This window comes from Gaeumannomyces tritici (genome assembly GCF_000145635.1).
Source record: "Gaeumannomyces tritici R3-111a-1 unplaced genomic scaffold supercont2.6, whole genome shotgun sequence".
NCBI lineage: Eukaryota > Fungi > Ascomycota > Sordariomycetes > Magnaporthales > Magnaporthaceae > Gaeumannomyces > Gaeumannomyces tritici.
In genome coordinates this window covers 1,917,701-1,938,227 of record NW_008804550.1, presented here as the reverse complement: position 1 = coordinate 1,938,227, position 20,527 = coordinate 1,917,701, and the positions used below count along the sequence as shown (strand labels likewise).

Sequence of the window (20,527 nt, the reverse complement as noted above, 5' to 3'; positions counted from 1 at the left end):
AGTTTCCGGAAGCGCTCCCTCGCCGGGACGGTGGGGGCACGCTGTCTCCTCTCTACTCGTGTACCAACAACCTTCATATCACACATTAGCGTAGCTCGTTGCGCCCAGACCAGGGTGAAGCAAGGGATTCTGGCCGGCCACTTGGCATGGGTGAAGAAAAAAAGCACCCAATTCCACCACGAGCCCCGCGAGCTACTACCAGTTGGGCATTGGTCGGTTCCGTGAGCCTGGGACACGCCCAGTCGACGGGCGATAAACTCTCCACAGCCCGCCGCTGATCGATGCACGCAGCCCCTGACTTTCTTCCCACCTCTTCTCTTTTTTCTCTTGACAAACAGCTTCGTCTGTTGTCTTCCTCCTTGCGTCACATCCCACCCTTCCGCAAGTGCTTCTCGAAAGGAAAGGCCCATGGATTCCACCTGACCGGCCGAACCCGAGCCTCGGTTGTAGTCGTTGGCTTGTTTCGTCGCCCCATGTGTCAGAGTCGCATCAAGCTCTGTTCGCCGTCAGCGCCAGTCTCACCAGCCAAAGTCGCACCCAAAGAGGGCGCCTAGAAACTCGCACCAAACAGAGACATTCCCTGGGTCTCTTGTTTTTCGACCCTCCTTTTTCTTCCTCCATCTTATCCCCTTTCCCACCTCACGTGCTTCCGGTCCCTCCGGATCTTCGCGCGTCGTCAGCCAGCACAAGTGCCTTGCAGTCAGTCCATGGGCACCACTCATCCCCTTGTGCCCGCGGTTTCCGACAGATCATCCCCCAGATCTTGTGCTGCATGGTACATGAGAGTCCTGGTGTAACGCTAGAAGCTTCTGAACTCGCCTACCCTGCGCCACGCCTTCAACTCCACAACTGGGTCAGCAAACCCCTGGCCCATCCCCTGATAAATACCACATCCCCACGCGCCATGCCTGTTACAGAGCTCACCGGCTTGCTCCTGGGCTTGCTCCGCTACTGTAACCTTGCTCTGCAATTTTTTGCGGTGTCGAATCCTTTATATGACCCAGGCAAGGGAACACCACAAGGCGCGGGCCTCTTTTTATCATTCAGGAAGCCTGGCGTCAGCAACAACAGCAGCAGCAACGGCAGCAGCACCGATAACGATACCAAGAACCCGGCGAAGGAGATGGCGACCCCAAAGCACGCGACACACAAGTCGCTCCTCCCCTCCCACGAGTTCTACCTGGCAGCCGGCACCGTGACCGTCGACCGCCGCACCCGCAGGGCCTTGGTCCTGCACGACAGGCTGACGGGGCTTCACGGCCTGCCGCGTGGCCGCGCCGACTGGGGAGAGTCGCTGACGTCCACTGCCGTGCGTGAGACGCTCGAGGAGGGGGGCGTGCGCTGCGCGCTGCTACCCGTCCCCGTCCCGACGCGCGCCACGCCCCCGCCCGGCCGCACCAGCCCGGCCTCGTCGCTCTCCCCCTCACCCAGGCTCGTCGCTAGTAGCGGCAGCGGCACCCCGGAACCGATGCTGTCGTCTACCGAGGACTACCATCAGTCCCACTACAGCTCAAATCCCATCGCGGCCGCCGACCCGGACGACGACGACGACGAGATCCGCGACGAGGTCGGCGAGGTGACCAAGGGCGTGCTGCTGACGGAGCCCTTTGCACTGCTGACGCACTTTCGGTCCAACGGCGCCCTCGCCGTCGTGCACTGGTTTGTCGCCGAGGCCGACTCAGCCGTGCCCTTCGAGGAAGGAGGGCAGATGGCCGACGAGGACTACGAGCCCCGCTGGGTCGGATTCGACGAGGCCGCCCGCCTGATGCCAGACTCCAATCACGCCGACGTTGTTTCGAGGGCTGTCCGCCTCGTCGACAGGCTCGAGGCCATGGAGAGGCGGGGCGAGATTGCCGTTTCTTGCTGAGGTCCGAGGCGTCGACAGAACAATGTTTGCCTCGAGACTCACACTAGATATCTCCCATGGTGTGCTCTAGGAATGAGAAGAGGGCATCTGCTGCATTTTTGACTGGCGATTGGCGCGCGGATTCTTTTGGTTCAACAGGGGTATTTTTTAGCTCCATTTCAGATTTTGGGTTTCTATCGGGTCGGCACCATTGTTTTTGTCTCGTTTCATTTAAATCATGAAGGATTGGAATAATCATGACGATTAGGGTATACCATTAAACGGGAGTAACAGGCAGTGTCCCCAAGGACAACTATAGCGAATATTAGGCTAGGAAAGAACCGGTTCATGACAAGGCCAAGAGTCTGCAAAGGTGTGAGGCGGAGACCATGCTGATGGCCAAGCAGCGTCGCCATTAGCGCGACCGTTGGCCGAGGAGCGGGGACAATGAAGAGCAAGCCAACGTGGGAGAGCATAAGTCATGAAAACGGGCAGTAGCGCGAAGATGTCATGAGAATGCGGAAAAGACGGCGTAGGGTTGTTTAATGCGGTAGACGGTCGAAGCCCAAGGGGTGTAACTAACGATGGCGGGAGTAAGGGGAAAGCGGCCCAATCACTCGAGCAGACCAATCCGCAAAGCGCCTAGGTAGGAGTGGAAAAAGGGTGACAACGTGACTAGAACTAGGCGCACGTTTGTTAGTCAGTGTCACACCCACTAACAAGAAAATGGTGTGTGTGTGTGTGTGTATGTGTGTGTGTATGGCAATTGGTTCGAACGGGCGCAGATCCTCACAGCGACGATCCCCCGCCACTAGCTCCTCGCAGCCGGGAAGGATCCCCCCTCTAGAAATTTTCCAGGTGGGTGCTGTTTAGGGGGCCGCCGACGCCGCCTTCTTCTCCCCCTCGACAAGCACGTCCGGAGCGGCCGCCGGCTTTACCGCGGGACCACTTGCGCTTCCGCTTCCGCCGCCGCCGCCGAGGGCCTGCCCGCCAATCTCGCGGATGCGGCCCGGGTTCTCGAGCAGGTCCCAGGCGAGCTCCTTCTTGGTCTTGCGGGCGGGCCTGCCGGCATTGGCATCGTCACCGTCATCGTAGCCCATGTCGGAGAGGCGGGACTCGTCCGAGGAGCTAAAGGAGGACGAGCTGGGGCTGCGGTTGAGCACCATGCGCACGCGGCCGCCGCCCTCCTTCTTCTTGGCCTCGTGCTGGGCCGCCTTCATGGCCTTGAGATCCTCGTCCTCCCAGTGCAGGGCCGAGATGCCGAGGCCCGGGAAGTTTTTGGATAAGAACTCCTCGAGCCCGGGCAGGCACGACTTGTCGGGCCGGTACGTGCCCGAGTCGTTGTCGATGACGAGCTGGTACAGGCGCGGGTCCGACGGCGGCGGGCTGGCGGGCGGGCCGTCTGGCACGTCGGAGGGCGGGTGCGTCGCGGGTTCCTGGGAGTCCGTGTCCGGGTCCGGTTTCGGGGCGGCGTCGGCGTGGGCGTCTTGGGGCGGCCGCTCCGAGCGGCGGATGAAGAACTCGCCCGAGCAGGCGATGTAGGTGGTCACGTCCGAGTGCATCGTGTGCTTGGACAGCATGTCGATGCCAAACTCCTTGCCCGTCTCGGTGAAGCGGAAGAGCCCGTCGAGCGTGAGGACGTAGGTGAAGACGCGGCCCCCCTCGTCAAAGTGCGCCAGCCGCAGGAACTGCAGGGCCGCCTCGGTCGAGCAGGGCTCAAAGGCGCCGTACTTTGTCGACTGGTCAAAGTTGTAGACGCGGCGGTGCTGCTTGTGCAGCACCTTGTTCATGATCTTGCCGCGCAGGCCCCGCGACGAGAACATGGGCGCCACGAACCGACTGAACTCGACGAAGCGGTGGTACAGCCACGGCGGCACAGGGCCCTGGAGCTGCATCTCGCACGCTTGGAAGCTGCAGTGGGGGTGATCGGGGTCAGTCGGGGGTTCCTCTGGGTGTGACTGACTACCTGGGCACCCAAGTAGGCAGGACAGGGCGACTTACTCGTATTTTTTGGTTTGTCCATCATCCGCCTCCTTGTTCTTTTCCGCGTCCTGGCCTGCATCCCCCTCCTTGCCGGCGCCGGACGCCTCCCCCACGTCAGCCTGCCCATCCTTGACCTCGTCCTTGTTGACTTTTGTGCCCGTCAGGCGCCCGATCATGGGGCTAAAGTGCTGCACGAAAGTGGTCGGGCCGACCGTGTACATCTGGGCGCCGGGCCCGTCGGAGCGGCCGAGGACCTCGACGCTTAGCGTTAGGCGCGGCGTGAGGGACCCGTTCCGGGTGAAGGCCGACTCGAGCGCCTTGACCAAATAGGCGCGCTTGCTGCCGACGCGCTTCTTGGCCTGGAAGTTGCGGCGCGCGACGCCCTCCCAGGCCTCGTCGAGGCGGCGCGCGACGTACGTGACGTTTCCGAGCCGGTCGTCGTTGTCCGGATAGTCCTCGTCGTAGATGCGGCACTTGAGCTTGAAGCCCGTGCGCGGCACGTTGGCCACCACCCACGCCTGCTCCCACTCGGGCTCCGTCGTGCGCCGCTGCGTCCGCGTCCGGAACGTCAGCGGCGGGTCCTCCTTGTGGCGCCGCGGCACGTCGGCCGTCAGGGTGGCGTGCACGAAGGGGTCCGACGAGGCCGTGGTGAAGTCGCCGCGCGGCAGGTTCGTGGCGCCGTGGAACGTGATCCTGACCGTCAGCCCCGCCGGGAAGTCGGGCAGTGGCGTCCGGTCGAACCCGCCCGCGGGCTTCTTCTCCTTGACGCTATCGGCCTTCTCGGTGAAGCGGTGCTTTAGCTGCGACAGCGGGCTCGACGGCTCGCGCGGCGGCGGCGGCGAGCTGACGCCGCTCGGGGCGTCGGCGACGTGGCCATTCTGCGGCGGGGGTGATGACACAGGCGCCGTCGGGGTGTAATTGTTGTTCTCGGCGCTTGGCTGGGCAGCGGACTCGTCGCTCGGCGTGGCAGCGGGGGGAGGAGGACTCGAAGGCTGGTCCATCTGTTGCCCGTCCGCGCCGGCGGGAGCGTCGGCTGCGGTCGACACCATGGTGGCTGCCGAGGCTGGATGGAGACGGTCTAGCATTGGCCAGTGGTTCCAGACGCGGCGATATACCCCCATGTCCCCGCACAGTAAAACTCACCTCCAGATGGCTGATTCGGCGCAATGCAAGCTCGGGAATGCGTTGATCGGGTTGGAGAGGTTGGAGCTTGGCGCTGACTTGGTGCTCGGCTTTGGGAACCAAACAAGACGCGAGAAAATGCCAAGAGAAGTTTGCGCCAAACCGAACTGCGGCTGCAGCTCTGGCGCAAGCCTTTTGAGTGCGCCTGCTGCTGCCAAGACCGCCTCAGCTGGACTGGGGGCCTAGCTTCTTTGGTCCAAGGAAGGGTGACGGCTGGGAGCGGTTCAGATCCTGCAGCACCGAGAGAATCTCAGTGGCATGGAGGCTGGCGACAAGTCACCGTCTTCGTCCAAGGGGGCGGCGGGCAGCTAAGAGATGCCCGCTGGGTGCTCAATGTGACGTCAAAACCCGGCGGGAGGTTGATACTAGTAGATAGCGCTCAAGACACACTGATCTAGGTAGACACGACGTCCCCGGACGCAGCTGCCCACTTTCTTCGTTGGCCCCTTTCGTGGGTGCTAGGGCTCGGGTATTCGGCACGACGAAAACACATCTGCGGCCAACGGGAAATGAGACTAGCAGGCGCAGTCGTGCAGCGCCCATGCTGCAAGCAACCACAGGGCGTTGTCCGCCCAGGCTCGGGGTGGTGGTGCAGGCTGACGACGCGTGGTCCCTGCAAACGAAAAAGCTGGAATTGGGGGCGCATGTGTGTCACCGCTAGCCAATCGCGCCTGTGCTTTGGCAGCGCAGGTAAACCTGGCCTGCCGCCAGGAATCTGGGGTCTTGACTCGAGTCCAGACCCTGGAGCGCTGTTGCTATGACCTCATCGCTTCCGACATGCACCATCAAATGGGGAAATATGTTTACTATTGTCTGGCACCAAAATACCCTCATATCCCCTCCTTCTATCTACTGGGACCATATCGCGGCCATCTGTTTGATAGCTCGCCCAGGACCGGAATGACCGCAGAGAGCTCTGCAGCCCATAAACCACCACCGAAAGGCGGCGATTCCACGAAATGAATCCTCCACCGTCCCTCGTCCAAAGTTCGACAAGGGCCGTTCTGGGCAGCCAGCGAAGCCTTTGTTGAAAATGCATGCTGCTGCTCCAGCCCCACCATCGCCAAGAGGGACCTTGCCCTTGTCCCGAAACCACCCGTCCAAACCACCACCAACAACAACGCCAAGGGCGCCCACTCACCTGGACTTGACTTTGGGCCACGCTCTCGCGTGTCTGTAGTTGTTATTGGGCTTTCTCCTGCGAGCTCTCGCCAGCGATAGCAGGGCCGTCCTCCTTGCGCTCGACCTGTCCACGCCCGACATGGTCTCCCGACCCTTGCTCAAGGTACGCGCCAAAGACCCGGGCCTCGAGGTCGCCCTTGGCCGCCTGAGGGTCCGTCTTTTTCAGCTGCCGGCGGAAGTAGATGCGCTTGGCCCACTTCCAGCCCTCAGCGCCCAGGAAGAAGAGGACCAGCTCGACCACGACGACGCCCCACTCCCACGTGATGCCGTCGTGCTTGAAGACCTCGTGGTTGAGCACCGGGATGTAGAGCGTCGGGAAGATGGTGACGAACCCGACGACGATGGCCCAGAACAGGAACCGGTTCATCCACGCGTCCCGGATCCAGCGCGTCCAGATGGAGCCGCCGCTGTTCCGGAGGTTGAAGAAGGACCGCCGGGGGTGCACCACCTCCCAGGCCAGGAAGAGTGCGAACCAAGTGAGGCACGCGAAGGTGGTCGCCCGAGCCCGGAACACGAGCTTGCAGTCTTCCGAGAATTTGTTGTTGCAGTCGTCACCGAGCCTGCCGTCCCCGAACCAGTAGACAACAACGACGAATGACGAAAGGCAGCAGGCTGACATCCAGAGTCCGTAGACTGCGATATCGAGTAGGAGCTCCCATGTAAAGACGCCCGTCTTGACCTGTATAGGGATTCGTGATTAGCAAGCCCTGCGCTGCTACGATAGCCTCATCTCCCGTGTCTGGATACGTACATCATGCGGAGGACGTGTAAGGATGTCAGGGGCTGCCAGTTCAAAGCCTAGGCCCATGTCCGGCAAGCCCGAGGTTACCTGGGAGCGGTGTTAGTATCCTTGCATATATAGTGAAAGACTGTGTCCAAATAAAGTCCACAGGAGAGGTCGTCCTTACCATGATCACCCAGAGGACCTCGACGGGGGCGAGCGGGAAAACGGAAATCCCGGCCGAATCTTTGAAGACCAGACCAACCAAGACTAGGAGATCATCAGGTTAGTATGGTTGTCGAAACATACATCAATGAACAGACGCATCTGGCTTTGTGGATAGGATTGCACTTACGTGTGCAGGCTTGGGCGACATTCTCCGCAAGAACGTGCAGGATGAACTTCTGGATGTTGTCAAACATACGTCGGCCTGGATTGGGCATAGAGGTCAGTACACTTATCTATATATTTGTGCTGGCAGCAGCCCGGGCGGACGAAATTCTACCTTCTTCCACAGCATTGAGGATACTCGCAAAGTTGTCATCGGTGAGCACGATATCGGCAGCTTCCTTGGCAACGTCGGACCCCGCCTGGCCCATGGCGATGCCGACATCGGCACACTTGAGCGAGGGGCTGTCGTTGACACCATCACCCGTCATGGCGGCGAACCTGTTGCGGCGGTGAAGGGCGTTGATCATGCGCACCTTGGTGTTGGGCGCACAGCGCGCCACCACCAGCGGCAGCTGCGGCATGGCATCGACCTCGGCGTCATCCAGCTTGTCGAACTCGGATGCGGCCATAACCATGGTGCGGGCCGTCTCGCGGCCAATATCAGCCATGCGCTTGGGCAAGATGCCGACCTCGATGGCGATGGCGCGGGCGGTTTCCGGGTGATCGCCAGTGAGCATGTGGACCGAGATGCCGGCCTGGTGGCACATGCGGACGCTTTCGGCCGATTCAGGGCGGGGAGGATCGTACAGCCCTATCAAGCCACGGAAAGTCAGGTCCGCCTCGTACTCGGCTCTCTCTGGCGTGTCCTTCTCGTTGATCTCTGGGATGTCGTCGACGCGATTGGCAAGGGCCAACACCCGAAGACCCATGCGGGCCAACGATTCCATATTCGCGATGATTCCAGAGACATGCTCGTCCGTGATCGGGACAATGGTGTCCTGGTCCTCCTTGCCGTTCCCGCCTATAGCGATAGTTGCGCAGCTTGAGAGCACGCGCTCGACGGCACCTTTGGTGAACACATGGAGGCCGCGACTGGCCGTTTCCTCGAACACGACAGACATCTTTTTCGTGTCGGAATCGAAGGGGAACTCGGCCACCTGTCGCCACCGGGGGCTGTCTCCGGATGTAAATCGCAGCCTGTTCCAGTTGAACCTCGAAGCAAAGACTTGGATGGCTATCTCGGTGGGGTCCCCTCGAGCGTGCCAGTCGTTGCCGGTCTTGTGAACGTTCGCAATATTGGCAAGAGAGGCGATGTTCAGGTAAGTGCGCAGCATCTCGTCGCCTGCAGTTGCTGCCATGGTGTCTACAGCGTCGCCTTCGGACTCTTGGCTACGACCATCGATCTGGCCGGGCTCCTTGGGCAACAAGCTAACGCTGCCCACGGTCGGGTTGAACGGTTCCTTGGTTGTGCTCACAGAGTACGTGCCTCTGCCCGGGATCCAAGCCTTTTTGGCCACCATCTTGCCTTGGGTCAAAGTGCCGGTCTTGTCGGAGCAAATGTCTAGAAACACGGACAGTCAGTCAGGCTTTTTCACCACGGCGGATCGTGGGGTTCTGGTAGACGCACTTGTGACGCCTCCTAGGGCTTCTAGGCTCCGAAGATTGCGAACAATCACATGCCTCTTGACCATGCGCTTCGTTCCGGTTGCCATCGTGACCGTCAGAACAACGATAAGAGATGCCGGAAGCATACTGACGCCGGTGGCCACGGCGTAAATGATAACCTCCTTGTTGCTAAGGAACCTGTTTGCAGCCAACACGATGATGGTGCAGACAATAGCGACGAAGAATAGGAACACGGCAAGCTGGGACAGCTTTCGCTGCAAAGGTGTCCCGACGTTGACGCCGAGAAACCGGCCGATGGAATCGGTAAAGGTCAGGGACCACGCCTGAGCGTGTCTTAAGGGCGAAGCGCTGCCATCCTCCTTACGCTTTACTTGGCGACGTTTGGACTCTTTTCCGCGGAGGGCAGATGCGATGATACCGATTTCAGTAGCCAGGCCGGTCGCGAAGACAATACCGCGAGCCCGACCTTTGGTGACAGTGGAGGAGCTGAAGGCAACGTTGAGGCGGTCTCCGGGGCCGGTATCGTCGTCGAGAACCAGTTCGACTTCCTTGCGGACCGGTAGAGATTCTCCGGTTAGAAGAGCTTCATCCGTTTCGAAATTGATGGCCTCGACCAGTCTAACAAAGCTTGTCAGTACACGCCACGCCCTATCAAGCCGAGAAGGTGGCTGCCTCGGCACAGAGCCCTCGGAAAAGAACCAACCTGGTGTCTGCAGGGACAGTGTCTCCGGTTTTCAGCTCGACCATATCGCCAGGAACGATTTCAACAGTCGGGATGGTAATGTTGGTACCATCCCGGATAACGCGGGCCGTAGGGGAGCTAAGCGAGCGGAGCGAGTCGAGCGTCTTGGCGGCCTTAAGCTCCTGCCAGAAGCCGACGATAACGTTGAGCGCAATGACGGCGGTAATGACGCCGCCCTCTATCCATGATTCGATGCCGAAACTAGCGGCCATGGATAGGATCAGGACCTAGCAACGACGAATGAGCAATTCCAACAGGCTTAAAAGGGGTTCGACCCGCACGGGCAGCGATGGGCGGGACAGGGCAAAGGGGAGCGGGTGCCGGGGAAACTACTAGAGACAGGGCGTTTGTGAACTGCGCCACGAATATCTTGACGGGCTGGACGCCCTCGCTGTCGCCAAAGTCATTGTTGCCGTGCTGCTGCAGGCGGAGGCGCGCTTCGTCAGACGTCAGGCCGTTGTCGGCGTCGGCCCGGATCTCGTCCAGAAACTGGCCAACCGACAGGGCGTGGATCGGACGCGAGAGCGGCTCATTGGACTGGCCCGAGACCCGAGGGGGCTCGTCGTCATTGGGCTTTTTCTTGCTCATCCCGGCGACTTGGTTCAGCGGCAGGTCTGGGAGCTGGTGGCAGATTCTTCACGGCGCGACAAGCCGATGATTGAGATACAATGATGAATTGCGAAGGAGGGATTGTCAATTAGGTACCTAGATGTCTTGGGTAGAGGAAATAAAGGTGGTCGGATAGGGATGCAGAGATTTGGTTGAAAAATCTAGGGGATTTTATCGTAGGTATGGGTGCATGGGAAGGTGCGGTTGGCCGTGCGAATTTCCAGCCCCAAAAAGGCGGGTGCCCCACCCAGGCTGCCGGTTCACCGCTCGCATTAGTACTGGTAGGTACCTACAAATGCCTTTACCAAACCCACCAAATTCCTATCTTCCCAATAGCATAGGCGCATTCTTTTTGCGTAGAATAACAAGAACGGCGAATGGGCACACCACTATATCATCAATGACCACATGAGCGAAGCCAAGATGGAAGCCTCTGTTAGCAGAAGAAATCCACGGCTTGTTTTCGCCAGCACTGTGTTGGTGGGGTTCCAAGACGACGATCCCAGCATCCCAAGACCGCCGAGGCGCGCCCCAAACGGAGCGACGACGTAATGGGCTGGAATCGCACCCGCCAAGCTCAACTCGGTCGCCGGGTTCGGATTGCCAAGACTTGTTCTCTGTGGAGTTGCTTATCTATTCCCAAGACCGCTTGGCCTTGACCTGCCTTAGAAGTGCATAGGTCCTGACGCGTCGATAGCGCTCGGGCCGGGATCCTCAAGCACCCAAGCCCAGATTCTTTCGTTGGTTGCAGAGTCGTGACGACCCGATATCCTACGTCATTAGCTTGGTAATCGTGGGAGAGGGGGCTTTGCCACGAAATGGGGGTACGGTCCAAGGGCACCACAGCACCACAGCACCATGGCACATGATCCGGAGGGATGGTTCGACTCCGGGGTTCGCCGACCGCATCCCTGGGTGGCTCCGTCTTGGCACCCGGGCCCGGGGTTGGCTGACCCTTCAGTTCCTTCCGTTGGGCTGTGCTGGACGGTAAATGGAAGCGGCGACTAATGGCTGGCCAATAGCCCCTTCTAGACGGGTGAACACCGGCCGGGTAATCGTCGGATGCCCCTCCTCACCCCGCCATTCTCTTGCGCATTTGGAAACTCCGCCATCGGCTCCGCGGACGACATCCTCCGTTGTTTGTTCTGCTCACGAGATCCTCCTTTTTTCGCTTTTTACTTTTGTATTACGTCCTTAAAGTCTTATAAGAGGTGCCCGTACGCCTCAGAAACAGCCCTTGTTCATTCTCCTGTTCAGTCACAACCGATCAGGCCACGCTTGCGACCCCCCTTCTCAGCCGACCCCACCTGCGAATACCCTCATCCTCAGCCCCAAAATGGCGAAGACCGAAAAGGACCAAGGCGAGATAGCAATCGCCAAAGGGCTAAACAATGTCCCCTGGTGCGATGACTACGAGAAGATGATCTCGGGAGTCCTGTGAGGCTTGACCACACCGACCTATTACCCAACATGCCAGCGGCTGATACGGCCACGTCTTTTCTCAGGTACGACTCCATGGTACCAGAGCTGGTCCAAGGAAGGTTCAAGGCGCGGCAGTTCATGCACAAGTTCAACAACCACTTCCCCGAAGACGCAACGCCCGAGTCCCTCTCGGCCGACAGGTATAAGCTCCTAAAAGACATCATGGGCAGGATCGGCAAGGATCCTATCGTGGAGCCTCCCTTCAGCATCGACTACGGCAGCAACATCACCATTGGCGACAGCTTCTACTCCAACTTCAAGTAAGAACCGGCAACTCTGTTGACCACGCAGCCCTCTTCCCGCCCAGCCTTGGAGCCCTGTCCTAAACACGTAGCGCCTTCTAGTCTCGTGATTCTGGACTGCGCCCGCGTTACCATTGGTAACCGTGTCATGTTCGGACCCAACGTGTCTATCTATTCGGCTACACATGAGGTTGAGGTCCAGTCCCGCCGCGACTACATCGAATACGCCGTTCCCGTCGTCATTGGCGATGACTGCTGGATCGGCGGCGGCTCCACCATCCTGCCGGGCGTCACCATCGGCAAGGGATGCACCATCGGTGCCGGCAGTATCGTCACAAAATCAATCCCCGACTTTTCCGTCGCCGTCGGCTCGCCTGCCAAGGTCATCAAGAAAGTCACCCCCGTGCCGGACATGCCAGGCGATGAGGGCCAGAACGCTCACGGGAGCGTCGCTGCGTGAGGTGAGGTTGGGGCCTGTTATGCAAAGGGGATTGCTTTCTCGTCGGTGTTTGCTGCTGAGGGGTTCTCCGCGCTGCTCGCGGGGCGGCGTTTCATCCCATTAGGTGGCTTGAGTTCAGACCACGGCAAAAGGAGCCGAGATACTGAGCGTTCGCACCCGAGAGGTTCGCTGCAGAAAATGCGTCATGCATGAAGGTGCTGGATTCGGCTGAAGGAGGCGAGGCAGCTCCCTAACAGTTGGCATCAGCTTCGTTGGATCGGTTTGCTGACTAGCACGCTGGCCTTCGATCACGATAGGATTCTAGGGTTAATCTCAACAATGATCAAAACGTAACGCCAAGTATGGAAATGGTCACGCAAACTATGACTGACACGTTTCTTTCCGAGGTGAAGACAGCATCGCCGATTTAAACGGGTAGTTCGGGATCGTTAGAGATGATGGAGATACAACATTATCGGGTCGAGGCGGGGTGACTGGATATTTCTATATTCACCCGATGGAAGATGGTATGTCCCCTCTGATTGGATCATTGGAAGCTTGTTACCTTAACCGGCAACAGCGAGCAGAATCTATTTGTCTCCTCGGAGACCACAAGCGCTTCCAGCGTCTGGGCACGCGGAACGACGGCAAGGTTTTTAGAGTTGTAGCTGATCTGCAACAGCTTCCTCGGATTTAGGGCCTCATGTGGGAGACGCTTCATGGGAAATAGCAACCTTGTTCGCATCTTCTTTTTGGGTTTGCCATGGTGTTTTGGGAGTTTGGGCTGTGGCGGCCGGCTCGCACGGCCGAGGACGTTCGTCTGATGACCGCAGCAACCCAACCGTTTGACAGTCAGGGCCTATCTCCCGTGGAGGCATGTGTCCCTACCGATGTGATACTGGCTGCCGACCCTTGGAAAAGCAGCCGGCATTGAACGGAAGATGGGCTGACTTGTTTGTGCAGCAGCCCAAGCCTAATGCCTTTTTAAGCTTGTGCCATGCATCCATGGCGCCAACGCTTGTTCCATTCCTACAGTGTGCCAGGCCGGCATGCAGTACGGATGATGGCGCGGGGGCGATAGCGAAGGGCCCCTGGCTACCAGTCGGTTTCCTTGATAATGGTGGCCCGGTGCTGGCACCAACCCCCACCACGGCCGCGCTACTTCCCGGATTTTCTTCTTTTGCTTGCTAAACTGTGGACGACGGTAGCAAAGACTGAATATCGACTGGTTGTGGGTGACTGGCTGTTATTACTTGCGGCTGAATAGCCATCGCCGTTCTCATCATGGTTGGTTTGCCCCTTTTTGCTGCCGTGCCGCGCTGGCCCTAGCTGTGCGTATCATGCGATGCAGAGACTTGGGTACGCACGGATGGCTGCTAACACGAGCCTCGTCTCGACAACAGAGTAGACCGGCCGCCCGCCCGGGCATCACGCGAAACGTCTCGTACGCCTCCACCATCACCATCGTAGACGAGTCGTCGCCCATATCTACCGGCTCTTCGAACAACGAGCCCTGGTCATTCAAGGAGGGGTCGCTGCCGTGGGATGGCAAGAGAATAGTGGAGGAGAGGGGGATACCGACACCGGTACCGGAAGAAGGGAACCGGCTCGAGCGCCGGCGGTGGTTCCGCCTGGGGGTGTGGGGGTTCACGACCATCGCGCTCGGGTCCTTCGTCACGCTCGCCATCCTCGGCTTCCTCGGCTTCCTGTGGACGACCGAGGCCGTGTCGGGCAGCGAGCGGGCGCCGGCGGCGTGGCGCTGGGTCGTGCTGGGCGGGCGGGCTACGCAGGCCGTGACGCTGGCAACGGTGGTGGCGCGGGCGGCCATCACGGCGCAGTCGACCGTCTACACGAGCCTGATTGCCGGCATCGCGCTCGAGCGCTACGGCGTCCTGCTGTCCGCCGCCGCCCAGTTCTCGGTCCTGCGCGCCATCAACGACGGCCCCCTGCGCCTAGCCTGGCTGCTGCTAACGTCTTCGCCGCGCCGGTCGGCGCTGCTGGCCGGCCTGGCGGTTGTGCTGTTCGCCACCACGGTGGCCGTGCAGTTCTCGTCCACGATCCTCGTGTCGGACCTCGAGTTCTCGGCCCTGGTCGGCAAGGCCCGCAACGCGTCCCTGCCCGCCTTCATAACGGCCGACGTTATTGGGCTAAGCCACTAGAGCAACGGCTGGCTCGACCGGCCGACGGCGTACGTGCCCTTTGGCGAAATCTCGTCCCCGGGGGCCGCCGACGCCGTCCCGTCGGGAAAGACGGGCCTGAGCGACACGGGCATGGTGCGGCGCGGCTTCCTCCCCGTGCGCCAGCAGCAAATCATCCGGCGGTACCACAGCCCGGCCATCGTGTTCAACTCGCGCTTCGTATGCATGCGGCCATCGGTAGTGGCGGGCGCCTCCCTGACGGCCTCCAACGCCGCCGCGGCTCGACGTGACGGGCGGCATCAACTACGCGGCCGCCTTCGCCGCGGCCGGGCTGCCGCTCCCGCCGGGCTGCCCGCGCGGGTCCTGCTTCCCCCGGGCCTTCAACTGCTCCCTGCCGCAGCTCCGGGACCAGAACGCGCGCGCGCGCGAGGGCTTCAGCAACAGCATCTGCGTGCCCGACGGCCGCGGCGCCGCCGACAGCGCCCGCAACTTCACGCTGTCCGACGAGGCCGTGCCGCGGCACGCCGGCATGTTCCTCTTCCTCCGCACCAACGGCGCTGCCGAGCTGTGGCGGGGGCCCAACATGACGGTTGTCAGCGGCCAGTTCCCGCTGGCGGCCGCGGCTGGCGATGGCGGCGGCGGTGGTGGCGCCGACGAGTGGGCCAGCTTCGAGGTCGCGGTCGGTGGGCGGTTCGTGGGCGCGCAGCTCACGACGGGCGGGCTCCGGGTCGACGCGTCGCTGTGCTTCCAGGAGGCCGCCTTCGACATGTCCGACGTCAAGGTGCAGTACCTGACGACGCGGCTCGTCAGCAGCAACTACAAGGCGCCGCGGTCGGGCGGCGGCGGCAACGTCTCGCTGCTCATGGACCCGCTCGGCGCGGACGAGGTCAGCCTCGACTTTGAGCCGCACGTCGAGTACCAGGCGCTGTTCCGGGACCTGCTCAACGCCACGGGCCGCCCCGCCGTCGCGCTGCAGTCGGTTCTGGCGGCGCTGGCGGGGTCCATGGTGACCGAGGCCATGCCGCAGTTCAACGTGCGCCCCAACGCGACCGTGACCTCGTCCGAGTTCGTCCTGACGCCGCACCGCACCCGCGGGCTCGTCGTCGTGGCCGCCGTCGCCGGCGCCAACATGGCCTGCGGCCTCGCCGCCCTGACCACCAGCCACTCGGCCCGGGGCAGCTTCTGGCAGGTGCTGTCGCAGCTCGTGTCGGAGCACACTGTGGGTCCTCGAGTGCTCCGCCGAGCTCAACGACCGCGACGTCGCCAGCCTCACCGCTAGGGACCTGGACCCCTACGTCAAGATTGCGCGCTCCGCCAAGACCGGCCGGGTTCGGGTCATGCTTTCGAGCGCGGTGAAGCAGGGGTACTGAGGCCCGTTCGCAGGCCATCACGCGGGTTTGGAGTGAGATTTGGCGTGCCACTTTCCCCGCGCCTCCCCTGCGCCAACCTTGCGTCTATACGTCTCTCGCCATGACAGCTGCGAGCTTTCCACATGTTTTCCTTTCTCTTGATACACCCCAACTCCTCTTGGGGCGGCCGTGCGGGCTTTCCAATATGTATTATATACCCTTCCGAGGTTTGCCACTTTCTCTGGGCGAACCATTGAAGGCTGGGGGCGGTCGAAAAGTCAGGCGTTTCCAAGAATAAAGTTTTTTTTTATCAGCTCAAGTGCCATGGCTGCACCAAACAGCCACATCTACCTTGCACATTGTCCTCTTGGTTGTTAATTACATTATCACGATCTTTTTCCCCGTTGCCCACCTGTTTAAATATCCTAATGACTGATGACAACAACAAGCAGACACGACGAACATGCAAGGGTGTATATATCGACAGATTCCGATGACTCGAGCGCGGTGGCCAAATAAATCAGCAAGGCCTCCACGAGGCTTCTCTGGCACAAGATCAAAAGGCAAGAAAACGATAAACTCTGCCCGGCCAGTCACCCAGCACCGAGGTTCTCGGGCAGCGAGTAGCCCTCGAGCTCCTTCTGGGTCCACTCCCAGAGCCGCCAGCCCAGGACCCTGTCTTGCGCAAAGGCAGTTCCCCTGGACGGCACGCCGACGGGCTCGTAGTACTCGCCGCTCTCGACGCCCTTGGCGGTGGCGGCCCAGAGGTGGTTCTTGATGGCCTCGCACATGTCGAGGCCGAAGAAGGGCAGGATGACGCGGCGGACCCGCTCCATGAGCGGGCTGCCCGACCGCGCGCGCTGCGTGGCGTTTCTCCCGGCGCCACCGCCACCGCCGCCGCCGGTGCATCCGTCGGCCTCGGTCTTGGATATGCCCGGGTTGATGGACACGGTGGTAAAGAGCGGGCAGCGCTCGGCCAGCTCGCGCGCGTACAGGATGTTGGCCAGCTTGCTCTGGCCGTAGAGCAGCAGCGCCGAGGTGGTACGGACGTCGTCCTCGTCCTCGTCGTCGGCGGCCGAGCGCGAGGGGGACGGCGACGGGTACGGGTCCCCCGCGTCGTGGTGGTAGTAGTGACCGGGGGAGCGGAACGTGGAGGCGGCGCTCGAGGGCCGCGTCGGCGACGACGACGACGACGCGTCCTGGTGGTGGTGCTGCTGCTGCTGCTGCTGCGGCGGCGGCCCGTGCTGGCCCGGCTTGAGCGTGTCGAAGTCGATGCCCTTGGAGGTGGCGAAGCGGTGCGCCATGGAACTTACGCTGACGACGCGCACGTCGGAGCCGACGGCGTCGCAGGTCGCGGTGCGCACCAGCAGCCGCATCAGCAGCTTAAGCAGCAGCGCGTGGCCCAGGTGGTTGACGCCCATGTGGCGCTCGTAGCCCTCGACCGTTACGCCGGGCGGCATGGCGATCTCGCCCGCGCCGAGGATCAAGATGTCGAGCCGGTCGACCGAGGTGAGGAAGCGCGCCGCCGCGTCGCGCACCGACTCAAGGGACGCGAGGTCCATGTACAGGAACCGCACTGTCGTGGTGGCGGCCGACGCCGACGCCGACGCCGACCCCGCCGCCGCCTGGCCATCGCCGCCGATGCTGCTGCCGCGGCTCCGGCTGCTGGCGCTGCTGGTGGTGGTGGCGGGCGTGATGCTCGCCGCGCTGCTGCTCGGGGTCCCGGCGCTGCTTTGGTTGCTGCCGTGGTCGCTCTCCCAGCGGGCTTGGCTCGCGGCGGTGCCGCCCCTCCGCCTGCCGCCCGAGGTCGGGTACATGTCCTCCAGGCGCTGCGCCGGCTCGGGCTCGCTCGTGGCTGACCTCGGCGGTGTGGCGCCGCACCACTTGCGGATGTGGGCGATCGCGCGGCCGCCTTCCTCTGCCCGTCGTCCGGCGATCCAAACTTGTGCCGGCCGGCCGTACCGGGAAATCTCTGCTGCCGCCTCCTTCCCTGTACCTGAGGTGTCTCCGGTGATGAGGACGACCTTTCCCGCGAGGGACGGTATGTCCCTGGCCGGGTTGTAGTATGGGTAGGTGACGCACATCTTGGCGCGTGTCTCTTGCTGAGTGCCGGTTACGCTTGGATGGCCGGGAGCTAGGTAGGTGGGCAAGGGGCTTCTTATCGATCGAGGACTTGATTGATCCCAAGACACCTAGTCGGTTACAGATCAAGCGACGACTAGGCGCAAAAGCATGCGTGCTACCTGTGGGTGATTGAGACCTCTTGGCGACCTCGCTGGTGGTCGGCGCGACCGTCGAGATGCTCGAGCGAGTGTCGATAATTGTACGCAATTTGCCGCTCGCCTGATCAGACTTTGACCCGTGTTTTCCTTGTTATCCTCGTCTTCGTCAAGATTTACAGATTGGGCGACGGCGACGCACAAAGTGGTGGACAGAACCGGATAAAGCCAAGTGACGGAGGACACAGCAAACCAAAAAGAATGATCAAAGACTTGTAAAGAGCAAAAGGGGACAGAAGATCACGGGAGGCCCAGGACCAGAGTCGTTGGAGGGACGAGAGGAGTGGTCCTACGGTTCCTTGTATGTGAAACGCAAGCGGCGTCGGGCTCATATTTGATGCCGCGCCAACGGCAGCCAGCCTGATGATGTTTGTGCCATCTCTGGACTTGCCAAGCCAGCGGGACATATCAGCTAGACTGCATTGGAACTGCCAACGCTGACCATATCTTGTTCCTTTTGCCACACCCTGCTAGAGTCTTACAGCCGGACAGGGAACAAGGGCAGTGTGGTCCACTAGCCGGGAGATCGGCCAACAGAGTGGGGCCCTGGGCTGGCTTATGGCTCCGTCTGGGGTCGGGAGAACCGAGGAGGTGGCAAACCCCAAAGCTTGCGAACGATTCCCCAAAGTGGGCAAAAAAGCCCCGTCATCGTCCAAAGTCTGCTCAACAGAGTTCGCCGTCCAAGCCACAGCTGTTGTGTTCCTTTGGCGTTCCACGCTTCTGGGCGCCCAGCGTTCCAAAGCCCTTGCAACATCCGTCCGAGGAGAAGCGGACGGTGTCTGTGGGTTAAAGTTTTCCGCTGCCAGGCAATGAATAGAGGGGGCGTCTCGGCACAGCGGGTGGCCAATGGCTGGGCAAGGAGCGACGGATGTGTATAATATGGGCCAATGCCGCGACCGATAGTGGGCAAACTTTCCCTTCTCCACGGCAGTGGCTGCTGGGCTCTTCCCTGGGCGAGCATGCTCCCGTCGGAGCACCGCATGCGCCAACACCGAACGAGGGTTAATCCAATGCCTGTCTCTGGCATAGATAATCACGAAAAGTGTGCCGCCGTCTCTTCCGCAGGCCAAGGATTTTCCGGCGATGTTCGCCGACGTCTGTGCAAAGTGAGACAGGGTCCGGGTATGCCGCCTCCCTTGTGCAATGTCTAAACAGCCAGCTGTTGAGTGCGTAGCGGGTGGTGCTGTCAAGGGAAAGCGTGTCCGCGTCGGGTCGCTGGCGTGCGTGGTAGTACCATGTCAGTAAAAAGCATGGCGGAGAGAGCCCGCCAATAAAAGAAGGTGGCACCGTTGAATAGGTGTGACATGGACAGGGGAGCGAGGAGGGCAAGCCTGTGTGTTCTGAATCGCGTCTGCAGATAAGCATCCGATGGCCACTCGTGGTTGTTCCGCCTGCCTTTCCCCGCGGATAGATGCATTCTCCAGGGTGGCCAAACCCCGGGAACCCCGAGGTTGATATCACCGGGCTCTGTGCCCAGGGCGCAATCGGATGCCAGTGCGGGAGACCAATGCCCGTTCAGTCAGTGCTTTTGATCTGCGGAAGACTCCAGCCTTGTCCGGTATTCCCCGCGGAAAGCCAATGCAAGGAATGTCGCGCCGCCGACAGTCGCACGGGTCGATGATGTGGTGATATTTTGAGAGACACGATCCATGAAGCATGTCAGCACATGGCAGGATTCCAGCGGTAGCGGCAATAAGAGTACGAGCATTGGTGTCTGTTGCATTGCAGCCGGCGTGACGGCAAGGATCCCCATATTGGGAGGCAGAATCAACATAGTGGTGGCTGGACTGCTGATGGAGAATGACCAACGAAAAAAGACTTTTTTGGCGCCAACAGCAGTATGTACGATCATGCATATGGTGTTGATCGAAACTTGGTGGGGCTATTTGTCAAGTTTTCCATAATCTTGGCCATTTCTTGGAACCTTGGCACTGCCTGCCCCGCCGGCTGAGTGGCACCCACTGAAAAAAAAAATCTGAACCGCAAAAAAGGAGCTCCCATTTCAAAGTCAATTAATATCACCAAAAAAAAGCAATAATTGTAATTTATATGCAAATCAATGGGCAGTCATTTTGCATTGGCCTTTTATTATTGGCGAAAAAATCCGTAATGTTTTGGGCGTATTATGGTGCTTTGGTATGTTGCAATTGAATTGATTGAGTTTGTTTTGATCTTTTTCGCCATAGAGTTTGGGTGGGGAAAAGCATTTTGCGGTTCGGATTTTTTCTTTCGGTTGGTGAGTGGGTCGCAACTTTCTTTAGGCATCGACTAAAACCGACCAAGGGGTTGATGGAATCTCAAACTCAATGCCTTCCACTATCGAATTATGTTTTTCCCTTCAGTTTCGGCCACTTGCGTTGCCAAGCACAATTTGCATTGCAAAAAGAGCGAGTCCAGATGAAAGGACCTATCCCCGAGACTTATGGTACATACCGGCTATCTACTACGTGCTAGGTACCTGGAACGGAACATAGTCAACGGATGCATCGACGCGGCTGGTGCGCGTAGCTAATGCTTAGTTAGGCTTGACCAGGCC

At 60.3% G+C, this 20,527-nt stretch overlaps 6 protein-coding genes across 6 annotated transcripts; 3 read left to right on the top strand and 3 right to left on the bottom strand.

Moving 5' to 3' along the window:
* Positions 1–208: 208 nt before the first annotated feature.
* Positions 209–2,207, top strand: GGTG_11034 (hypothetical protein). The gene has a single exon (XM_009228913.1). The coding sequence runs from the start codon at positions 773–775 to the stop codon at positions 1,865–1,867; it is 1,095 nt and encodes a 364-aa protein (XP_009227177.1). The 5' UTR covers positions 209–772; the 3' UTR covers positions 1,868–2,207.
* GGTG_11033 (C2 domain-containing protein) lies at positions 1,979–5,528 on the bottom strand. The gene is made up of 2 exons (XM_009228912.1): positions 3,848–5,528; positions 1,979–3,757 (listed from the first exon to the last, which is right to left on the bottom strand). The coding sequence occupies exons 1-2, from the start codon at positions 4,948–4,950 to the stop codon at positions 2,716–2,718; spliced, it is 2,145 nt and encodes a 714-aa protein (XP_009227176.1). The 5' UTR covers positions 4,951–5,528; the 3' UTR covers positions 1,979–2,715.
* A 273-nt stretch (positions 5,529–5,801) lies between these two features.
* On the bottom strand, positions 5,802–10,238 carry GGTG_11032 (hypothetical protein). Its single transcript, XM_009228911.1, has 8 exons — positions 9,787–10,238; positions 9,415–9,680; positions 8,713–9,329; positions 7,420–8,646; positions 7,270–7,344; positions 7,102–7,184; positions 6,945–7,022; positions 5,802–6,872 (listed from the first exon to the last, which is right to left on the bottom strand). Exons 1-8 carry the CDS (start codon positions 10,039–10,041, stop codon positions 6,195–6,197), a joined length of 3,279 nt encoding a protein of 1,092 aa, XP_009227175.1. The 5' UTR covers positions 10,042–10,238; the 3' UTR covers positions 5,802–6,194.
* An 804-nt stretch (positions 10,239–11,042) lies between these two features.
* Positions 11,043–13,099, top strand: GGTG_11031 (maltose O-acetyltransferase). The gene is made up of 4 exons (XM_009228910.1): positions 11,043–11,499; positions 11,568–11,804; positions 11,889–12,752; positions 12,908–13,099. Exons 1-3 carry the CDS (start codon positions 11,399–11,401, stop codon positions 12,244–12,246), a joined length of 696 nt encoding a protein of 231 aa, XP_009227174.1. The 5' UTR covers positions 11,043–11,398; the 3' UTR covers positions 12,247–12,752; positions 12,908–13,099.
* A 360-nt stretch (positions 13,100–13,459) lies between these two features.
* On the top strand, positions 13,460–15,922 carry GGTG_11030 (hypothetical protein). Its single transcript, XM_009228909.1, has 4 exons — positions 13,460–13,512; positions 13,629–14,315; positions 14,385–14,582; positions 14,764–15,922. The coding sequence occupies exons 1-4, from the start codon at positions 13,510–13,512 to the stop codon at positions 15,640–15,642; spliced, it is 1,767 nt and encodes a 588-aa protein (XP_009227173.1). The 5' UTR covers positions 13,460–13,509; the 3' UTR covers positions 15,643–15,922.
* Positions 15,923–16,026: 104 nt separating this feature from the next.
* GGTG_11029 (oxidoreductase) lies at positions 16,027–17,915 on the bottom strand. Its single transcript, XM_009228908.1, has one exon. It carries the CDS (start codon positions 17,794–17,796, stop codon positions 16,306–16,308), a length of 1,491 nt encoding a protein of 496 aa, XP_009227172.1. The 5' UTR covers positions 17,797–17,915; the 3' UTR covers positions 16,027–16,305.
* Between the last annotated feature and the right edge of the window lie 2,612 nt (positions 17,916–20,527).

Bases quoted from the DNA above. Each gene is read 5' to 3' on its own strand.
- GGTG_11034 (XM_009228913.1), top strand. From the start codon at position 773: ATGGTACATGAGAGTCCTGGTGTAACGCTAGAAGCTTCTGAACTCGCC.
- GGTG_11033 (XM_009228912.1), bottom strand. From the start codon at position 4,950: ATGGGGGTATATCGCCGCGTCTGGAACCACTGGCCAATGCTAGACCGT. The intron at 3,758-3,847 runs GTAAGTCGCCCT...CCCCCACTGCAG, and splicing joins GGACAAACCAAAAAATACGA to CTTCCAAGCGTGCGAGATGC.
- GGTG_11032 (XM_009228911.1), bottom strand. From the start codon at position 10,041: ATGAGCAAGAAAAAGCCCAATGACGACGAGCCCCCTCGGGTCTCGGGC. The intron at 8,647-8,712 runs GTGCGTCTACCA...CCGTGTTTCTAG, and splicing joins AGCCCTAGGAGGCGTCACAA to ACATTTGCTCCGACAAGACC. The intron at 7,023-7,101 runs GTAAGGACGACC...CACCGCTCCCAG, and splicing joins AGGTCCTCTGGGTGATCATG to GTAACCTCGGGCTTGCCGGA.
- GGTG_11031 (XM_009228910.1), top strand. From the start codon at position 11,399: ATGGCGAAGACCGAAAAGGACCAAGGCGAGATAGCAATCGCCAAAGGG. The intron at 11,500-11,567 runs GTGAGGCTTGAC...GTCTTTTCTCAG, and splicing joins AAGATGATCTCGGGAGTCCT to GTACGACTCCATGGTACCAG. The intron at 11,805-11,888 runs GTAAGAACCGGC...AGCGCCTTCTAG, and splicing joins AGCTTCTACTCCAACTTCAA to TCTCGTGATTCTGGACTGCG.
- GGTG_11030 (XM_009228909.1), top strand. The intron at 14,316-14,384 runs GTCGGCAAGGCC...CTAAGCCACTAG, and splicing joins ACCTCGAGTTCTCGGCCCTG to AGCAACGGCTGGCTCGACCG. The intron at 14,583-14,763 runs GTATGCATGCGG...TCCCTGCCGCAG, and splicing joins TCGTGTTCAACTCGCGCTTC to CTCCGGGACCAGAACGCGCG.
- GGTG_11029 (XM_009228908.1), bottom strand. From the start codon at position 17,796: ATGTGCGTCACCTACCCATACTACAACCCGGCCAGGGACATACCGTCC.